Consider the following 18,696-nt stretch of genomic DNA (forward strand, 5'->3'; position numbering starts at 1 on the left):
CGCTCTTTCACATCTCCCAGTAAACCTTGTTTTCAGTTTTACCACAATTCTGGGTGAGGAGTATCTTGTTGTTACCTAGTCAGCCAGGTTAAGATATGACTCAAGCAAAATCTGTAGCTTTCGGCAAGACAGGAAAAAAAACACAGGACAGGAAACTATAAGAAAAAAACAAAAGTACAGAAAAAAGACAAGAACAACCAAACAAAACCCCCACGTGTTCGTCCTATTAACATCAACCCCACAGTATGAGCTGAAAAATAGCTGGCCATACCAGACCCCTTACATCTCACACTGGGCCTGCCCCACTGTCCAACCTCCTCCTTTCCACCAGCACTAGGAGCATGCAGTGAGTCCCTGAGTTATTGATCCAACTGAAATCAATTTGGTTTTCTTCCGGAGTCAGTTTTCAACTCGGATCACCAGGCTGATCCAACTCACCATGGGGCCATGCAATTGCTATAACCCATCCACAGAAATCAGCAGTCAGGAAGTGAGTGGCACCACACCTCTCGTAATAGCACAATCTTAAAATAAGCAGTAAAAAAGAAAAAAAAAAAAAAAAAGGTCTCTATTCATCTGACTTGCTGTACAATCAATCTGAATCTGATCAATCTTTCTAAACATTTCTCAGTGAATATCCATTAAATAAAACCTTTCTGTCCAGAGGGGAAAAAAAAAATACCAACATGCCACCCAAAATAAAATAATTTTTTTCCCTTCTCACTAATTTCCTCCTCACCCAGAATATTCTGGCCATTCTTCTGAATTGAAACATTTCATTTCCTCTCCTTGGAGATGCAAAAGTCTTTATCAGACCAGATGTCATTTCATGCACTTGACTAACAATAATAGTATTTCAAGGAATGTTAAGATGCTCCGTAATTTTAATACTACTTGGTACTCAGTTCTCATTTTCAGATTGTAAGCAGCCTCTTCTTGTCTATTCTAACTCATTTTGGATATTAGCATGCAGAATAACATACATAGCTTTTTCACAGGCTCACAATTGCGTACATAATGATAAATTTAACAACAGTGACAACTGGTTTGACCCCAACGGTTTCCATTTAGGGACAATGCAACAATTTAGCACTACTTCTCATAAGATTTCAGTTTGCCTTTTTTATACTTAAAAGCAATTAGAAACTCTTTGCCATCAAGTTCCATGTCTTTCAAAATTGTTATACTGATGTTGCATTCCCTGTTTAAATACAGACAGCATGCTTATAGGAGACTTCAGGAGGCTTCTTTCCTTCTTTTACCAATTCCCCTTCTCCCATACTACAACACAGAAGAAACCAGGAGTCTGCCAATTGCCCCATGCACATGAGGACCCTTGCAGACTGTATAAACAATGGTTTAGGTTCAATTAAGAGAAAGCAGCTGATGATCAATTTCCCTGGATGAACAGGACTTAAAAAAAATTAAAAAAAAAAAAAAAAGAAATGCCTGGATTTCTTTACAGAACATAATTACAATAGACGGCCATTAACCTACTTACTTACCCTTAATTTTTTTAAAATGAGCTCATCTTTCTCCCCTTCATTTTTCTCCTCCCTCATCCATTCTTTTCCCTGACTGCAGCAATAACATGTTTTTATTCTTTCCTTTTGACTGTCAGAGCCTTAAACTAATTATTAATTGAGAATGTATCTAAAGGATCTGAATGAGAAAGTTGGAATTAACCCAACTGCCTCTCTCTCCCTTTTATTTTGCATACTGTAACTCTAGGTTACCTGTTAGCACTGCTGAAAACAGTAAGTGTGTTATTTTCCTTTCAAAAGCAAGTTTGCTTGGGCAAAAATATGCAACAGTGAGAAACAACGTGGAGAAAAAAGCAAGCACCTGGAAAAGGCCTCAGCTTTGAGTGGCAACCATTAGCAACCAAGCTGTCTACAGTTAAATTCTCTCAACAACTTTGCTGTCCTGTAGGAGAATCCTGCAGCAGATGGCGTTTAGGAAATCCTGCATTTAGGAAACCAGACAACTGACACTTCATCAAAAGGCTTGTCCTTTAAGGAGGCCAGAACAGCATGACCTTACACTGCCTGCTAGTGCAGAGCTGGCTGGTTGTACAACACCGACTCATCTCGTTTCCAGTTGTTAAATTACATTAAAGGACAGCTAAAAATACATTAAATATTTTCCTATTACTTTTCCATGCAAGCAACTGCTGTAGTTACAACAAGAGCAATGTCCAGGCAAATGCTTACTAACATGGGAGGTGTCGGGGGGGAGGGAGAGGGGGAAAGTCCAGGAATCCCTCTAACACATTCCTGAACAATAATGCAACCTTTGCATTGCAAATGTAGAAAGTATTTTATTTTACTGTACATATGAGAACTTTTGATTGCATTTCTTACAATCGAAACAGGAAAATATTTACATTTTCAAAAATGTCAAACAGATCTGAGCTATAGTGTTCACTCACTCCTGCCATAAATTGACATTTTTTTTCCTTCCAAAACACACCAAAACTTAAACAGCCTACATGTGACGCACTTTACACTAAATTCTGACAAATTCACGCTGATATGCCCCTGCTAAATATTACCCACAACAAGAAAGACCCGTTCGAAAAACCTGATAATCAACGTTTAAACACTTCGTGACAAAAATGAGTCTTAATTGATTAAGGATCCCAAGGTCTCTATCGCCATCTAGCGAGAACTCCCCGCCGTTACCACACGATCCACGGAAAACCCCGTTCCCTGGAATGCCACTCGCTAAGCTCTGCTGGATCCAGTCTGCACATGGCCAGAGTTGTAAGCCTTTGCTACATTTCTGTTCCCTGTCTTAAGGTAAATAAAGGGTAAGTGCTAGCTCGTATCTTGCTCCCTGAAGAGAACTGAGCTTCGATGGACTATACTGCCAAGAAATCATGGAATGGTTTGGGTTGGAAAGGGACTTAAGAGATCACCCAGTTCTATGATCTGTTTTTAAAATGGCAATGTATAACTACAAGAATTTTTAGTCACGGTAAGGAACACCACGGCAGCTCCACTACTTTTACTGCACCAGCGTTGCCAAACCACAGAGAGAAGTTAAAAGTCCACGGGAGGTGGTACATAGCACTTGGCAGGAGGCATTCGTGTCTTCCTACAGCTTCAGAGGAAGGGTCTTCAGTCACACAGGTGGAAAACAGCAATTTACAGGACTCATCAAAACTCAGTCTCTCTTAGATATGTTAAAACTTAATGCCAGGATGGACTTCAACAACTTCAACATGAAGTATGTATCTCCCACTAAGATTTACAATTGAATTGTAATTGTGTTAGTGCAGATATTAAATTCAGTTTTCAACCCACCCAGTATTTTTCCTGCTTAGACTTCTACAGGTCTACTTGTGTTTACTAAGGCCCCCTTGGAACATTTAAAAAAAAAAAAAAAGTATTAACTGCTGATCATCAGAAAAGACCATTTAAATTTAGACCATAAATTTTCCATAAGTTACTTTTTAATTAACCTTTTCATACAGAAAACCTAAACCTCCAGATAAGTCTAATATAAAAGAGGTGAATGTTAAGTAAGTGGTAAGAGGAAACATACGACAGGAAAGCCTAATATAAAAATGTAAAGTAATGTTTTTCCAGATTAGATATTTCTGGTGTCATCTTTTGTGTCAAAACCTACTAATCAAGAAATAAGCAACTAGAAGAGCTGTGTCTGTATACTGACTACCTACCTAATAATACAAGTTTTCAGAACAGAGCATATATAGCGTACTTCACCAGAATCTATCATACTGCACAGAAGCACGAAACTACAGACCATCCTGAAAAGTTTTCAAATGTTCAAGTTTGCTTTATCCACAGTACCCAGATTAATGAATACTAATCTACATCACAGAATGAGGGGGGGAGGGGGAAGATCATTTTAGCTCTACAGGAGGTGCTCCTACTGCACAGAAAAGACCTACTAAGGCAGGGCTGTCCCACTGAGCTCAGCACTAGTGCTGCCAGACGGACCCACTCCCAGATTTTCACTGGCACCTCTTTACTGTGCTCCCAGTAGCCCCATCTCACAGAGGAACTTCAAACCTGCACTGGCTACAACAAGCTTTCAGGCAATACTGTGCCACAGTATTAAGTTCTTCCCCAACCTCAGAGCAACTACAAAATTGGAGATTCAAATGGATGCAAAGGCTTGGCACAAGCCAGCCCAGGTCTAGAACCACCAGAATTCAAGAGGTAAGAAATCCTTTCCAACCAAAAATAAACTTGTGTAAGAGAGAACGCCTCAAAGTGCTCCCTAGTACATCCTGTATCACCTAATTAGGATTTCCCCCTTTCACCATCTCTTTGGAACATAATGCAGGAACACCAGAATTTCTTGCACCGCCATCTCATAACTGATAACAAATGAGAATAAATTGTATGCGCAAACAAAAAGTATTTCCCAGCCTTAACAGAGGCCAAAAGCTTAAGTATCCATACAATATCCAGTTTGTGACAGGCGCTCTATATGACTACTGGAGATCATCTGAAAAAAGTCACATTCATTACTTTTAAAATACCACTAGAAAATATAAAGCTGTGACACTCAGCTGCTTTGCACGCCAGCTTCAGAGACAAATACATCAGAATCTCACAGCAAAAAAGACACTACTTCGTTAAAGGAAACATTAACTTTTGAATTCACGTGGCTGCATAGGACATTTACAGTTATCAAAACAGGAAGTTATTTCTAAGTTAAACACGTGTGTAAGGTTAAACATTCAGGTTATGCAAACTGGGAAGGCAGCAAATGTAGGGTTATGTCTTAGAGAAGGAAGACTTTTAAAATCAAAGATGTGTTACCAGAAACAAAACACCCCCATGCAAGTAAGTCAGGGATTGTAAATGACCCTTCAGTGCATTGGGTGTCAGTCCACAACAAGGAGAGCTGTGCCCTCACATCACAGGGAGGATTTGCCTCTCTGAGATGTGACCTCATCCATCTCCTTGATCAACTAAAGGTTGACCAGCCATCCAGACACATCTGTTCTTGGCACCTTTGCAGACTCCTGCTTGGCATCCTTGTCTATAAAGAACTAATATGAAACATCATGAAAAAATATGTTTTAAGATGCTGCGTATCAGTGTTTTGGATCTTTATTGATTATTTCTCCCACTGGGACCAGACTGATTGGGCTGCTGTGTTTTGGATCTTTATTGATTATTTCTCCCACTGGGACCAGACTGATTGGGCTGCCATCCTCATCAATAACAAGAGTAGTTCTGCCTATAAAATCAAGAGCAACTCTTAAAATAATATCTGAGGCTAACGAAAAACTTCATTTCAAGGAACAAACAGTTTCTGAAAATAAGCCCTGATACATAATCCATTGCCTCCCTGTGATTAATTAGCCCTATCACAAACTTTAGTGTTTCAGGAGCTCCACATACCAGGGCACAGGACAGTCTGGCTAAAGTCAAGCTCACCCAAAGCTGAAGCATACCACTAGATCAAAGACTAACCCATTAAGCAAAACTGAAAATTCATGAAAAACATGAAAGTAGCCTTGATTTTTCTTGTCAACATAATCTGGCCCATTGAAACCAAACAGAGCCAAAATAAGGCTCTAGCTAGAGCTTCAACTTGTCATACTTCTGGCGATATTTATCTGATTCTTTTCTAGATATTAGTTTCATTTTTTTTCCAACTTCCTCAGTACAAGAAAGAAAAATTTACAGTTCTGAAACCAAAAGCAGCTTCAAGACCAAAACCATTCATCTATTCAACGAAAAAAAGCTTAAATCCAGCCTTTTTACATGTGTGTATAATCTGTTTAATGACTTACCTCTCTCCCCTTATGTGTCACCAAAGCAGCCAAAGGTTTGGCATAGAATCTGCTGTAGGAAAATCCCAGGCAGCCATACATACTGTTAGCAGTGAGTTTCAAAGCTTTCTGTCTGATGTCATACTGCAAAGAAACACAACCAGCAAAAAATGATCCAACCGGAGCCATCAGAGGATAGAACTTAATGCTCACAATTACATTCACAGCTTTTCATACAGTCTGAAGCAATGATGGGCTACAAATAAAGCACATTACAATCACTGCTCACTACTAATCATCCCTATTCTACAAGGCTGATCAGGGCACTTAAAGGAAACGGGAGGAAAAATCAAAGGAGTTCTAAAGAACACACCTGTAAATACAGGTCAGGATTTAAATCTGGCTGTTTCATTAACTGCTTAACTTGACGCCTTCTCTCCACCAGTTTCCTGATTTCTTTAGGCAAAACTCCCATTTCCACAGACGGGTCTGGAAGCTCTGGAATTTCTTCCTCTTCTTCACCCTGTCAAATGATCACCACAGCTTATCATTTTCTTGCTCAAAAATTAGATTTTAATGTGTTAAGTGAAAAGCTTGGGGAAAAAAACAAAATCACACAGCTTGTGTCTATTCCTGCAGAGCACCCAAAACACAGTCTAGAACAAGCATGAGACAGTTTTTGCAGTGTTTAACTATAATACTTCATCCCTTCTGGGGGACAGGGCCTAAGTCTCTTTCAGTCTGGGAGAAACCCAAGAGAGGTGTGGACCAGTAGCAGGAAGATTTTTTTTAGTGTGTGTGTGATTTTATATATTTACACACACACACACATATATATATATTCAGATAAATAACACACAAACACTCTAACTTTTAGGTATAGGTAGATAGATAGACAGATAGATAGATAGACAGACAGAAAAATATAAAGAAGCAATTCTTTCCGTGCTGGATAAAATCCACACCTTTTTTATTATCACATAAGTACTGTCGGTGTTCAGAACTGTCAAATGGGGCACATGCTCTGTGGAACTGATACTTTGAATGATATAACTGACAAAAGAGAAATCCAGCATAGCAACAGAACAAAAACTCCACCCCAAGCAACTTTTGATTATAGCAAAACAACAATTTAGGAGAAAGCATAAATTCTTCTTTTTCTTAGCATAACTAAAGAAATGGTTGATCAGTGAAAATGGAAAGAAATTTCAAACACAATGGAGGAGACAAATGTACAAAGAAGGGCAATAGAGACATTATGAGGTCGGTAAGTTTAGTAAAGCAGTCTGGGAAGAACTGTAACAAGAAATTACACCAAAGCCTCAATAAACATCGTACAGTGATAGAAACCAAAATGAGCTGCTTCAGCTTGAAGCACACTTCAAAAAGCAGGGAAAATCCACTGAGAGCTTGGAGGAACTTACTGACAGAATTCTGCATACTTATCTCCTCCTCTCTGATACGGTACAGATATTTCAGTCATTATGGGACTAACTAATTCCAACCAGAGAGCTGAAAGCACTTAAAAATAAAAGCCTCAGTGTTTAACCTTTAGACCTGACAAGCCCACTGCTTCAGTTTACAACACAGCTCCAACAACAACTGTTTCAGCACAGCTGAGGAAATGAGAATCTCCAGCCACGGATAAGCCAGAGCCAACCTAGCTGTTTAGAAAACAGTGGAACTACACCTTCAGGTTGTGTTTAATACAGTTTAATGCTGTGTTAAACAGTATGACTGTTTGTGAAGCTAGTACCACAGCTGACATAGTCATCACCCCCCAAGACACACGTATAATTTTCCTGATGTCTAATAAGGCTTGAGCTCCTATCGTATTCTTTCCTGTAGACAGAACCATGAGACTTTTGTCTCCCTCATTCAGATATGTTTGCATGAATTCTGTAGCAACTAACTTTTGGAAGCTTCTACCAAGTTCAGATGAAACTGGTCAAGTGGCTCAGAAACTGCTAGGAGGACATGTGGCTGGAAAGCAAAAACTTGTTTCATGAGGTTGCCAAGACTAGAAGGGAGAGAACTTAGCAAGATTCTGTGTAAGTATTGCAGAAAGGAAGGTGAGAGACATTAAATATTGAAAAACTCCCAACCCAAACTTAATATGACGCATCTCTAAACAAAAATCACTTTTTATGTGTGAGAGGGGACAAAAAAAAATATTAAATAGTGGAAAAGAAGTTTTTTAAAGAGCTGATTCACAGAAAACACACTGAAGTTAAGACGGTGCAACTGAAGCCATAAATTAAAGCACACAAACCTCGGCCCTTTTCTGTGCTTCTGATGACAATCTCTGCACTGTGGTAAAGCAGATGTTAAACTCTTGGATAATCGATGGGTACAAGCTGTTGAAGTCGAGAAGCAAAATAAACTTGTCATAAAAACCTAAAACAGAGTTTAAAACAAAAGTCATAATTACTCAGTCACCCGAAGGACTCCATACAACTCCACAATTAATATGTAAGTGACAGTAATACACTGTAGCACATTTTCATAATCTAAATCCCTTAAAGCAGCTGTTGAGATGCACCACTACCCATTACAGAAAGCTGTCAGAAGTGGAACGATCCAACCCCGTTAACTCACCAGAGTTGAACAGATAGCTTCCGTGTTACTATAGGACACTTGCACAGTTTTCCCCACAGAGAGGAGAAACTGAAAGAAAACTTACGTGTCCATTAGAAAATTTATACACATATACACAGTCCTAATTCCTCAAAACCAGCAATTCCACAATCAGTGTTGGGAATTTTGTTGTGTGCAGTGACACCTCCCCCCAATGCCACAACCACCACACCAAACTCCCAGAAGAGACAGATTCCCCACTGCAATCTCTCTGCATTAATATAATCTACCTGTCTCTACCTTCATAGAAGAAAGAAAATTGCCACATCTTACCGACTTTGGGATCCAAGACTAAGCCCCCAGCATATGCTGCTTTCTTTTTCCCTATATTTGATTTATTCTGATCTTCAAGATCCTCATCTTCATCCACCTACATGTGGCATTTAAAAAAGTCATTATCTAGTCTCTAAGATTTCTATAATCTTAGACGAGTTATTTTTGGCAAATCAAATATGAATTTGGGAGCCAGTGCACCAAGTTCCTTTTAAAATACATGCAAAACATGGTGTTTTCATCATGATCCTTATTAAAGCTCTCTACATGTCAAAACAGCATTCAAACCAACTCTGATAGGAACAAACTGCTAATAAGAGACCTTAAGGTATTGTCATCATGCAACATGGCACTAGTATGCATTTTCCAGCTGGTTGTAAAGGTCAACACTAGGAAAAAAATCAATTCATGACCCAGAAGTCATATGATTGCCCAATTACAATGTTGTTTTTTGAAACAAATAAAATAAATAAAAACATTAATAAAACAAATAAAAACATTATTAATAAAACAAATAAAAACATTATTACTGACCTAAAAAGTATCCTGTTATTTGGTACGTAGTAGTAAGATTTTTTCTACTGGTTGTTCAATTCTATTCTAAATCACTTAAAATTCCAGCTTTGATGAAACAATACAATCAAGAAAACTTATTGCTTTGGAATTTGCTGTTGAACTTATATAAAAGTAAAATTAAGAAGTAAAATATAGTGCAATACAAGTACTTTCTCAAATTTTAATTTGTTCACTAACAAAACAAATGGATGTTTCTATAAATATTATTTACACTGGTATTATTCAAAGGAATTTCTTTTGATGCCTTTGGATATTTTACCCATATAACTAATTACACTTGAAATACTGTTTACCATCAAAATAATTTTAAGTGTATCTATTAAGCAACACAGATTATCTTCTTTACTGTTTCCCTACACAGTCAAGTACTTGGCTTATTTTAATTTTAAACTAACAGAACAATTGAGTTTCCATAGATCTGTAACACAATGGAAAAGCTGTTACACTGTCCCACTCTCATTATCAAGTCAACAAAAAAAAAGTATTTTAACTAAGCATATGCTGTAACATTAAGTTGTAACTAATGTATGTTTGGGGTTCTCTGTGTTCTCACAGAACAGTAATACAAAAAAGATAGAATTTTTTAAATCTTTTAATAAAAATCCTTGGAAGGAGAAAAACTGGACCCACCAGCTTCTGCACAGGCTTTTTAAAAACTTGTTTGTCTGGCACTATGTAGTCTTTTTCATGGAATGCATGAAGCAGCAGGAATTCATTACGTTCAGATCGTCCGCCCATCATTGTCCTCGACTAAAGAGAGGGGTGAAAAAAAGAACTCAAAGCAAAGCAGAGAAAACACTGACATAGTAAAGCAGACTAGGCAATGTCCTTGAACTATTTAAGTTCACTCAACATTATGTATCACCACCCTGCACAAAACTCAAATGTGGTATTTTCAAGAAAGTTTTATATTATTACCCGATTAGAACATTGAACTCTCCCACTCATCACAGAAAAAAATTTATAGCATCATATATTCTCAACTAGTGTTTAGAAATTAAGCCTTGTTTGGAGGAGGTTGGAAAGGGAGGAGGGCAGAAAGTAATGAAAATGTACCATGACATTCCCAGAGATGTTTGTTATCTGAAGAGCCAGTGGCAGAACATTCAGCTCACACATGATCTGGAGAATGAACTTGGCATCTGTCCAGGTGTTTTCCAGCATGAACAGCAAGCGAGGAGAATCACTGAGAAAAGAAGGAGAATGGCCTAACAAAGTAAAATCAGCTTCCTTTGTAGTAGTTTAGACCTATATGCTGTACAGAATACATGGTACCTGTAGCACACCAGGGCTGAATTATACAGCAAGCTCTTGTAATTGAAAAACCATCCCAAAACTCAAGCTTGCATAACCTATTAGTGTATCTGTATCAATGTTCTGACAACTCAGTTTGCTTCACACAATAAACCACCACACACAAGTGGCTTGAAACATTGTAACATAATGTTACAATAGTATTTAACTTTTCAAATACCGGTGTGCTAAGTCAGCATCTACATGACAAATGAAGTAAGCAAGCCTAAAATTTTACGCTGGGAAACCAGATCTGCTACTTTCCAGTGGAGGACTGAAAACCCCAATCAGCAACATACCTGTACATATTTCGAATTTCCTCAGGTAGAATTGTTACCCTCTCTGTTTTCAAAATCTGATGGACCAGTTCAGACAAATGGTAACTTTTGCAACGAATTAATTCTTTGGCAGAAATTTCTACATCACAGATCATTCGACCGCAGGCAGCACTCCTTTCAGCAAACCCGCCTCGACCCTTAACCATATCACACAAGGAGAGAAAAACCCAAACAGAATTAAATGTACAAACATCAGCAAAAAAAAATCTAGCCACAATATATGTTTATAGGGCTCAGTCAAGTCAGTTGGTCACTAAATAGTCTAATGTTCTACTAAATATGACCAATATTAAAGACTTACAATGATGCCCTAAAGGAATCCATGGTATCTTTCAGTATAAGAATGTTAAGAAATAGATACTTAATTCTCATTACTAGTTAGATTTCACCATCTTGGCCTCAAGGAATGATAGGAACATGCAAGAACACAGCCACGTTCAGCACTTCAGTACTCCAAGTCTCACACATTGTCCTCTGAACAAATATAGACTAAGAACTACAGAATTAACTTAGCAGCTCTCTATGGGATGATTCACCCATCAATCCAAACTGCATTTTCTCATTTTACAGTTACAGCAGACAAAGACTGTTACAGTAAAGACTATTGCAATTAATCTGTCATTACCATCATCTAGCTGAGATAAGTAAACTAAATTAGCCTAACTCGAAAATCAGTTTAGCCTATTACTGTAATAAAAGTCATATAAACACTCAATTTCTGATCTGGGACACATGAAATTCAGCATGACCAACAGTCAAAATACGTCAGTGTCACATTTACAATTCCTCAGAAAAATTAATTCATTTTTAATCACACACAACATAAAGGGGCTTAAAAGACTTAAGCAATCTTATTACCCCAAGCTTTGGCATGTTAGACCTCCTCAGCCGACCTATCTTGGACCAGTGAGGGACTTTGCACAAATTAATTCTTTGAAGCAGCACTTCCAAATCAAATCCATAAATATTATGACCCTTGAAGCAGAAAAAATAACAAAAAAGGTTACAACAAATGCAAATTGAAAGACTTACTTCCACACACTCAGTATTCCTTTGCCCTTTGAGGTTTTTTCCAACTAATTGATGGCATTATCTCTCTCGCAGAAAGCACTTTCTAAGAGAACGTTCATCAACAGTACTCATTAGTCTTAACACTAACAATGCTGTTCAGCAGAATACCAAAATCAGCTCTATAACTGGCTCATAGCTTTATGCTTTGATAGCAGACATTAGGATTTAAAGCTTTATAGAAAAAAACCACAACATTCTTCATAGAGCATATAAACTTAAGCTAAGAGTAATTCCTTTTGTCTCCATCCATGAAAGATGCAATATTTACATCAAAATAATGTAATTTTTCCCTTTGACACTACAACGGGCATAGCTGTTAAATCTGGACGGGAAGATCTTGCAACCAACATTTACATACCAAAGCACTTCAGAAGTATTTTAAACAACGCTAAGGACATTGATGACACTGCTCTGTAACCTGAGCTGAAAGCAAAATGCTACCCTGATAAACACAAGTCAGTCACCAGGAACTGCAGGTCCACTCTACCAGGTACCTCTGTGTAGTGCAAGATTGTGCTGTAGAAGCAACTCCTTAAAACGAGCAGCAGCATTTCAACAGCATTAATTAAACCAGGTGCAAATTAAACTGCACTAACACAGCTCTGCTGTTTTCAGGACAGAAGATCTCACACCCCTACTGTTGGCATCCTCAATTTTAAACCAGTGTTCCCCTGCAGTGTTCCCCTCAGTTCCTTCCCATAACCACCAGGAAGCTTAGGTCATAGGGCAAATACTGGATACCAGCTGCAGTGAGCTGAAAACATCAGGAATCTGACTGCTCTTTTCATCGTATTCCCACCACTTAATCATTTGTATTTACCTACAGAAGAACAACAAGTTGTGTGTAACCACCTCAGATTTATAACCAACTTCAAATTGTCCTCAAAACTTCAGTAAGTGAAACTCAGGACTGTACAGTAATTAAAGATAACAAAAAGAGAAAATGAGTAATTGTAATAAATCCTCAGCTACACATTAGAAAACTTAAGAATGCTTATTAAAAAACTTTGCTCAGATCCCACAGATTTGTATAGGTTATCATTTTGATTTACAGCATAAACACAATCTAAATGGTAACACAAATTATATGAGCATCTGAACTGAAATAGACTCTTAAATCTACCAAGAATTCCCATTTTTCTAGAAAATCAGAGTTTTTTTGTCATGTTTTGTCTTTCTGAGTAAAGAAAAAAATACTTGTTTCAGGTATTGTGGAAATACTGCCTATTTTAGCTATTACAGGAAATAATAGGATGTATAAAACACTGTCAGGGAAAATTCTGTATCATCTTTGTATCAAAATATCCCTGCTGTCTTATAAGCAAACCCAATTCATAAAGCAGCCTAAGACAAACATTAAAAAACCTATAAGGGGACAAAAGAAAGAGAAGAAAGCTGACCAACTGACAATATGCTTTAATTTAACTCTCAAAGTCTCAGAACTACTCACCACAACAACATCTGGGTCAATTTTGTGAATCTTCGCCAGGAAAAATCCCAGCAGTGTTCTCTCTGTTGCAGCGATTTCTATTTTAGCATTCTAAAAGGAGCAAGAGAGCACCTGATTTCAATGACCCAATAAGTTTAAAATGGAAACATCTCCTCTCCCCTACTAGTTACAAGACAATAATAAAGCACCACAGAGCTCTCCCTTTCGTTCTATAATTCAAGGATTTTTTTCTCACCCCCATAGACACAGAAAGCTTTTCTCAGAGGCTTTTTTCCATTCTACTTTTGTATGCAGGTGTCTAGTGATATTTTAAGAGCCTCCTAAGAATCAAGCACACCAGGAAAATGCTCCATATGCATCCTTCACTCACAGGCTTAAGATCACACAGAAATAGAGGCAAAACAAAAATGGCTAACTTTATTATTCTGTCAGCTCTTCCACTACCCTTTAGAAAGCATGTCTTCTAAATTTTGACAGATTTTACTCTCCACGAAAAGATGAAACAAATCCTCCCAGTTTACTATGAGTACAAAGTCAGGTATAATGCAAATGAATCACAATGTTAGCCTCTTTGCAAAACCTTTCCAACTCTTTTAACTCCCCACCTATTTTAAGAGCACAGTTAGCAGCAGTACTGAATCACACAGAGCACACAACTCTGTTTTTATAAGTAAAACAGAATAAATACCTGGATTTAGGTTTGCAAAGTGGAAAACCAATAAAATAATCATGCCATTCCTTTGAATACTTCTCCTCACAACCTGCCAAAAGCACCACGAAGTTCATAATCTATAAAGGACTGCAATCAGAAGGCTACAAAAAATGAAATTACCTTCTTTTTAATAGCTTCTTTGAAGTCATAAGGAAAAATGCAATCGTTCGGTTTGGAAACAGCTGCAAAAGAAGTGATATTTGTTCTTACATACAAGTTCTTCATTGTACTCTCCCAGTAAGCACCCATTCACAACAAAGGGAACCAAGAAAAACTGACCTCTAACTCTAAAAAGCTTTATATGAATACTTGGTTATCTAAAGACAGGTAATTAGTAAAGCATTAAACAGTCTTAATCAGTCATATTTGAGGTTATCATTGGAGATTATAACTATGGTCCACAGCTCCTGAAGAACTTCCTCTCATGAGCATTCAGCACTTCATCACTTCCAATCAGTGAATCTCAAGGTTTAGCTGATATTACTACAAGGACACTGCTGCAAGATTTTTATTTTCCTAAGAAAACTTGTTTAAACGTAATTGTGACGTTTAATTTTTTAATTCTGTTCAGAAGAACTAAACTGAAAAATAACTAAGTGACAGTAAATAAATGGTCTAAATTAATGGGTGGAGAAAGTAAAAAGACACACGATGAAGCAAAACCAATAAAAATTATAGGAAACTGTATAGAGTAGTGTTACTTTGCATCATCTCAAACTAAGATTTTTTTCAATTAAGTCTTGGATAAAAAGTCGGTAACCAGGGAAATTAAAAATGAGGAGAAAAGCCTGCCTGGGAGTTGAAACTTCATCACTTATCTACTCTAAGCCACTATTGCTGGAGTGACAGAATGTAGTAAAAATTAAAAATAAATAAATACATAAATAGATAAATAAATAAATAAATAAATAACCCCCTGTCCCACACCCAAAAAACCAAAACACACACAAAAAATAAAAAACTCAGAATTAATTTTTTTTTACTCATAAGCTGTTCCAAGTACATACCACAGAAGTGTGTCTGAAAAGGAGGCTGAGGTGCAGCCTTATCCAAAGGAAATTTCTGATGAACCAGAGCTGCAAGAGCCACAACCTATACCGAGGAGATACAGAATACACAACTTCATAAATATGACTAATATCAATATTCATTTCTTCCTCCTTTTTTTATAAGTTTCCTCATCTCTTTTCTCTTGTTTCCACAACAGATCTTTTTTAAATTAATTCCAACTACAAACAGTTAAAAAGAAAAAAGTTATCAACTGATCTCAAGAAAAATAAAGCAGAATTTCCTCCTAAGTGATTATCTTAGAAATTTCAGATGCAAAATAATTCATTTGGGAAAACTTCTCCTATCAGTTTTTGCTCTGAATCTGAACAGATACCACAATTTAAAGGATTCCCTATGGAGTGCAGGGGAGATGTGAGCAGGGCAGAGAAGCCTTTCCTCAGGAAGGGCTGCCCCTAAGCAAGCAGTTAACATTGCCAAGCAGCCAAGAGGATTCAGCGCTTGGAACCCATTAGCTTTACTGATGCTTCTCCTTGCTTTGCTGGCAGGATGTCCTGGCTCCCCAGACAGTGTCAAGAAAAACCCAATAGAAGACAAAGCAGACAGTCTTTAAAGCGTCTTGCTAAGTAGAGTCCTGTTGGTATCTTGGGTACCTCATGTTAAAAAAAACAAAAAAGAAAAAAAAGATAAACGTGCCTTAGTATGTATTGGGGTCTGCAATTCACAACTGAGAGTGGCCACCCACACCTCTCCTTTCTGAGAAAAGATCTCATAGCAGAATGGCAGATGCCGTAAGATCAAGACCGAATTCTCATTTTAAAATGAGTTTTATCAGCAGAAAAGCTCAGTCATTTTACCTAGAGCCTATGATTAATTCTACCTAAGTAAATAAATAAATGATACTTTTTAAAAAAAAAATCCATTAACAGGTGTTCTGAGACAGTCTTAAAGCTAAGAGGCACATCAGACAAAACAGAAGGCTGGAAAACATAGGTAGGATCCACTGTCAGTAAATATTCTCACCAAACAGGCCCCCTAACCCATAGCTGTCATGCTGGTGAAACCCCAGTAGAAATTTCTTTGAAAAGCCCACAGCAGAGAAACTTTATTCAACAGTAAATATATTTAAACGTGTTTTATCAGGTGAAGCTCCCCCAAGCCTTAGAAAACTTTTTAGTATACACTGAAGAACAAAACAAAGCCAAACCAAAGTGAGAGCAGATTACTTACCTCATTCTGGTGAGTCTTTGGGTTCTGAGTGGTTTTCATGCTGAAGGACATGACTACCAGAGGAGGAGGAGGAAGAGAAAGATCTTTAGCCACATTGACCAAGCCAGGCTTCATGGCCACAGCCTCCACTTTACACCAGCTGACTGACTGATTTGAAGGCTCTGAAGAAACAACACAAGACACCTTCATTCTTCTGGGAACCACAGAACTGCACAGAGCACATCCTTTCAATGTTTTACCCTTGTGGGATAGTCCAAGACCCACACTAATCCTGCCCAATTTTTGGTAATTTCCTGGGCCCTGACTCCCCTGTCAGCACAAGCTCTTTAACCATAAATAAGAGAGGGAATATTTGGATCGAGGTCAGGAAGATGCACAACGCAAAAAATACTTCAGCTTCACACAGTCATAGCACAGAAAGGTATAAGCCAAGTGAGCATAACTCCACAGAAATTAACGTATCACCTCTTAGCATTAATCTTGTAGTCCATTCAAAGGGAGAAGGCTTCATAAAAAATTAAATTAATACAAGTGAAATGAAAGAATGTTCAAGAAATCTCTCAAGTGCTAGAGAAAAGGCAGCCACAGTGCTAATCAAAAGTTTTGATTGAATGAGAACAAGAATTTTTGACTGACTGAAATGCACCACATAATTAATTTAGATACAGTCCTTCCAAAACACAATTATGGAAATAAAGAGATGGCACATTTTGTACGAGAGTTCATCCTACCCTGGCAGTGTAAGGCATCCTAAAATGTAAGACAGACTACAAAAAGCTATTTAAAGTGTACAAGAGCTAAAAAATTGGATGGACAAAAAAAAAGACATGTCCACCTTCCATTATCATTTGAGAATTTTTTGGCCTGTATTTCTTTGCTTGCTTTAAAAAAACAAAAGGGATCATTCATAAAAGATGCTGATGAGGTAACTCACTACAGCAGAAAGAAGTAGAGGTTGTATTTCTGACAGATTAACCTTTTGAAGTCAGCTGTTGTTAGACCTACTTATCTTACTCCCTGAAAACTCTGGCCCTCTCTGGAAACCCACGTATTTTACCTTCTCTCATTATCCTTGCTCTAAATGCAAACAGGTAGCTGACTAAAATATCTTCATATATAAAACACAGACGATCTCTCCAGAGGAAGACAGCCAATCAACTGCTTAAGACCTTTCTGCTTTGATCTCAAATATCTTAACACCCAGAACTTCAACTAGCACTCTATAAAGCAGTGGTCTCCAAAAGTGGGGTGCACAAGACAATCCACTGGGGTGTGGTAAGAAAATATTTTCTCTAACATTAACAAATAAAATACTTTAAAAGGTCATTATTTTACATAACTCATCCTTTTTAATTCCTATTTTTGTGTTTAATTTATAATATATATAACATATTTTTACAGTAGTACATGTATACAACCTATAAATAACTATCTATATACTGGGAGTAATGCTCAATTTTTTACTGACAGTGGTGTGCAAGACTGGAGACTGCTGCTCTAGAAAAGCTCTGGTGCCACCTAGCATTGATACTCAACTGCAAAGACAGCTTCATAATGAATACTGATGACATGTTTTAAAGAAGTTGTGCAAGTCTTTTCAAATTGTTTGGGACTCGCTTACTCTAAACTTCCCAGGTATATTTCTTATCCTCTATGGGAAGTGTGTAAGGGAAGCCACACAAGAAAGCAAGACTCTTCTTTAGACACCTCCCACAAAAAACACATAACAACTTAAAAACAAGCAAACAAAACAAAACAAAGCAAACAAACAAAAAACAAAACAAAAAACCAAACAAACAAAAAACCAAAACACAGGAAAAAACAAAAACAAAAACAAAAAAAAAAAACCAACCCAGCTTTGGGGCACAAAATCCAGTGCATTAACAGAAATTTGCATAAATATAACCAGTCAGCTTAACAGTCATTTTTCAACAGAGTGGGCAGGACAGTTTTGAAATGAGCAATTCTGATACCAAGACAGAGACTGTCTCTGGAACCTGAAGGCTCTAATACAGAGGTGGGAGTGGAAAAAAAGAGCTGCCTCAGATTGCCATCTAGCTCTGATATGGAATCAGTACCTGAGCTCAGGCAACGTAGTTCCAAGGGGAGATAACACACATCAGCATTGACTAAAATTGAATATTGCCTGAACCACTGGTTATCATTTCCCTAACTCTTGGCATACTGGATATGAGGAACAAAACAGCTCTGGACTCTTTTCATGTGAAGAAAGAAAAAGCAAAAGAAATACAAAGTCAATTCTTGGGGAAAGAGTGCAGATGAAAAACCACCCTTAGGCCTTTAAAATCAATATCAGAAAGTACACTGATGCTTGCCAATGTTGGGT

General features: G+C 37.6%; 1 protein-coding gene and 1 non-coding gene across 4 annotated transcripts in view; both read right to left on the reverse strand.

Annotated features, from left to right (window-relative positions):
- The window catches only part of POLA1 (DNA polymerase alpha 1, catalytic subunit), a 194,001-nt gene that overhangs the window by 153,376 nt on the left and 21,929 nt on the right, over window positions 1–18,696 (reverse strand). For all 3 annotated transcript variants that reach the window (XM_032679036.1, XM_032679037.1, XM_032679038.1), the window contains exons 15-26: window positions 16,350–16,510; window positions 15,119–15,203; window positions 14,232–14,293; window positions 13,400–13,489; window positions 11,737–11,853; window positions 10,840–11,015; window positions 10,304–10,433; window positions 9,878–9,997; window positions 8,672–8,768; window positions 8,034–8,158; window positions 6,135–6,284; window positions 5,783–5,905 (exon numbers count right to left, since the gene is read on the reverse strand). In XM_032679036.1, the coding sequence (XP_032534927.1) occupies window positions 5,783–5,905; window positions 6,135–6,284; window positions 8,034–8,158; window positions 8,672–8,768; window positions 9,878–9,997; window positions 10,304–10,433; window positions 10,840–11,015; window positions 11,737–11,853; window positions 13,400–13,489; window positions 14,232–14,293; window positions 15,119–15,203; window positions 16,350–16,510 (1,436 nt within the window). The remainder of the gene's footprint in view (window positions 1–5,782; window positions 5,906–6,134; window positions 6,285–8,033; window positions 8,159–8,671; window positions 8,769–9,877; window positions 9,998–10,303; window positions 10,434–10,839; window positions 11,016–11,736; window positions 11,854–13,399; window positions 13,490–14,231; window positions 14,294–15,118; window positions 15,204–16,349; window positions 16,511–18,696) is intronic.
- Window positions 8,321–8,451, reverse strand: LOC116783543. The gene has a single exon (XR_004355740.1).

This window comes from Chiroxiphia lanceolata, chromosome 2 (assembly GCF_009829145.1).
Source record: "Chiroxiphia lanceolata isolate bChiLan1 chromosome 2, bChiLan1.pri, whole genome shotgun sequence".
Classification (NCBI taxonomy): domain Eukaryota; kingdom Metazoa; phylum Chordata; class Aves; order Passeriformes; family Pipridae; genus Chiroxiphia; species Chiroxiphia lanceolata.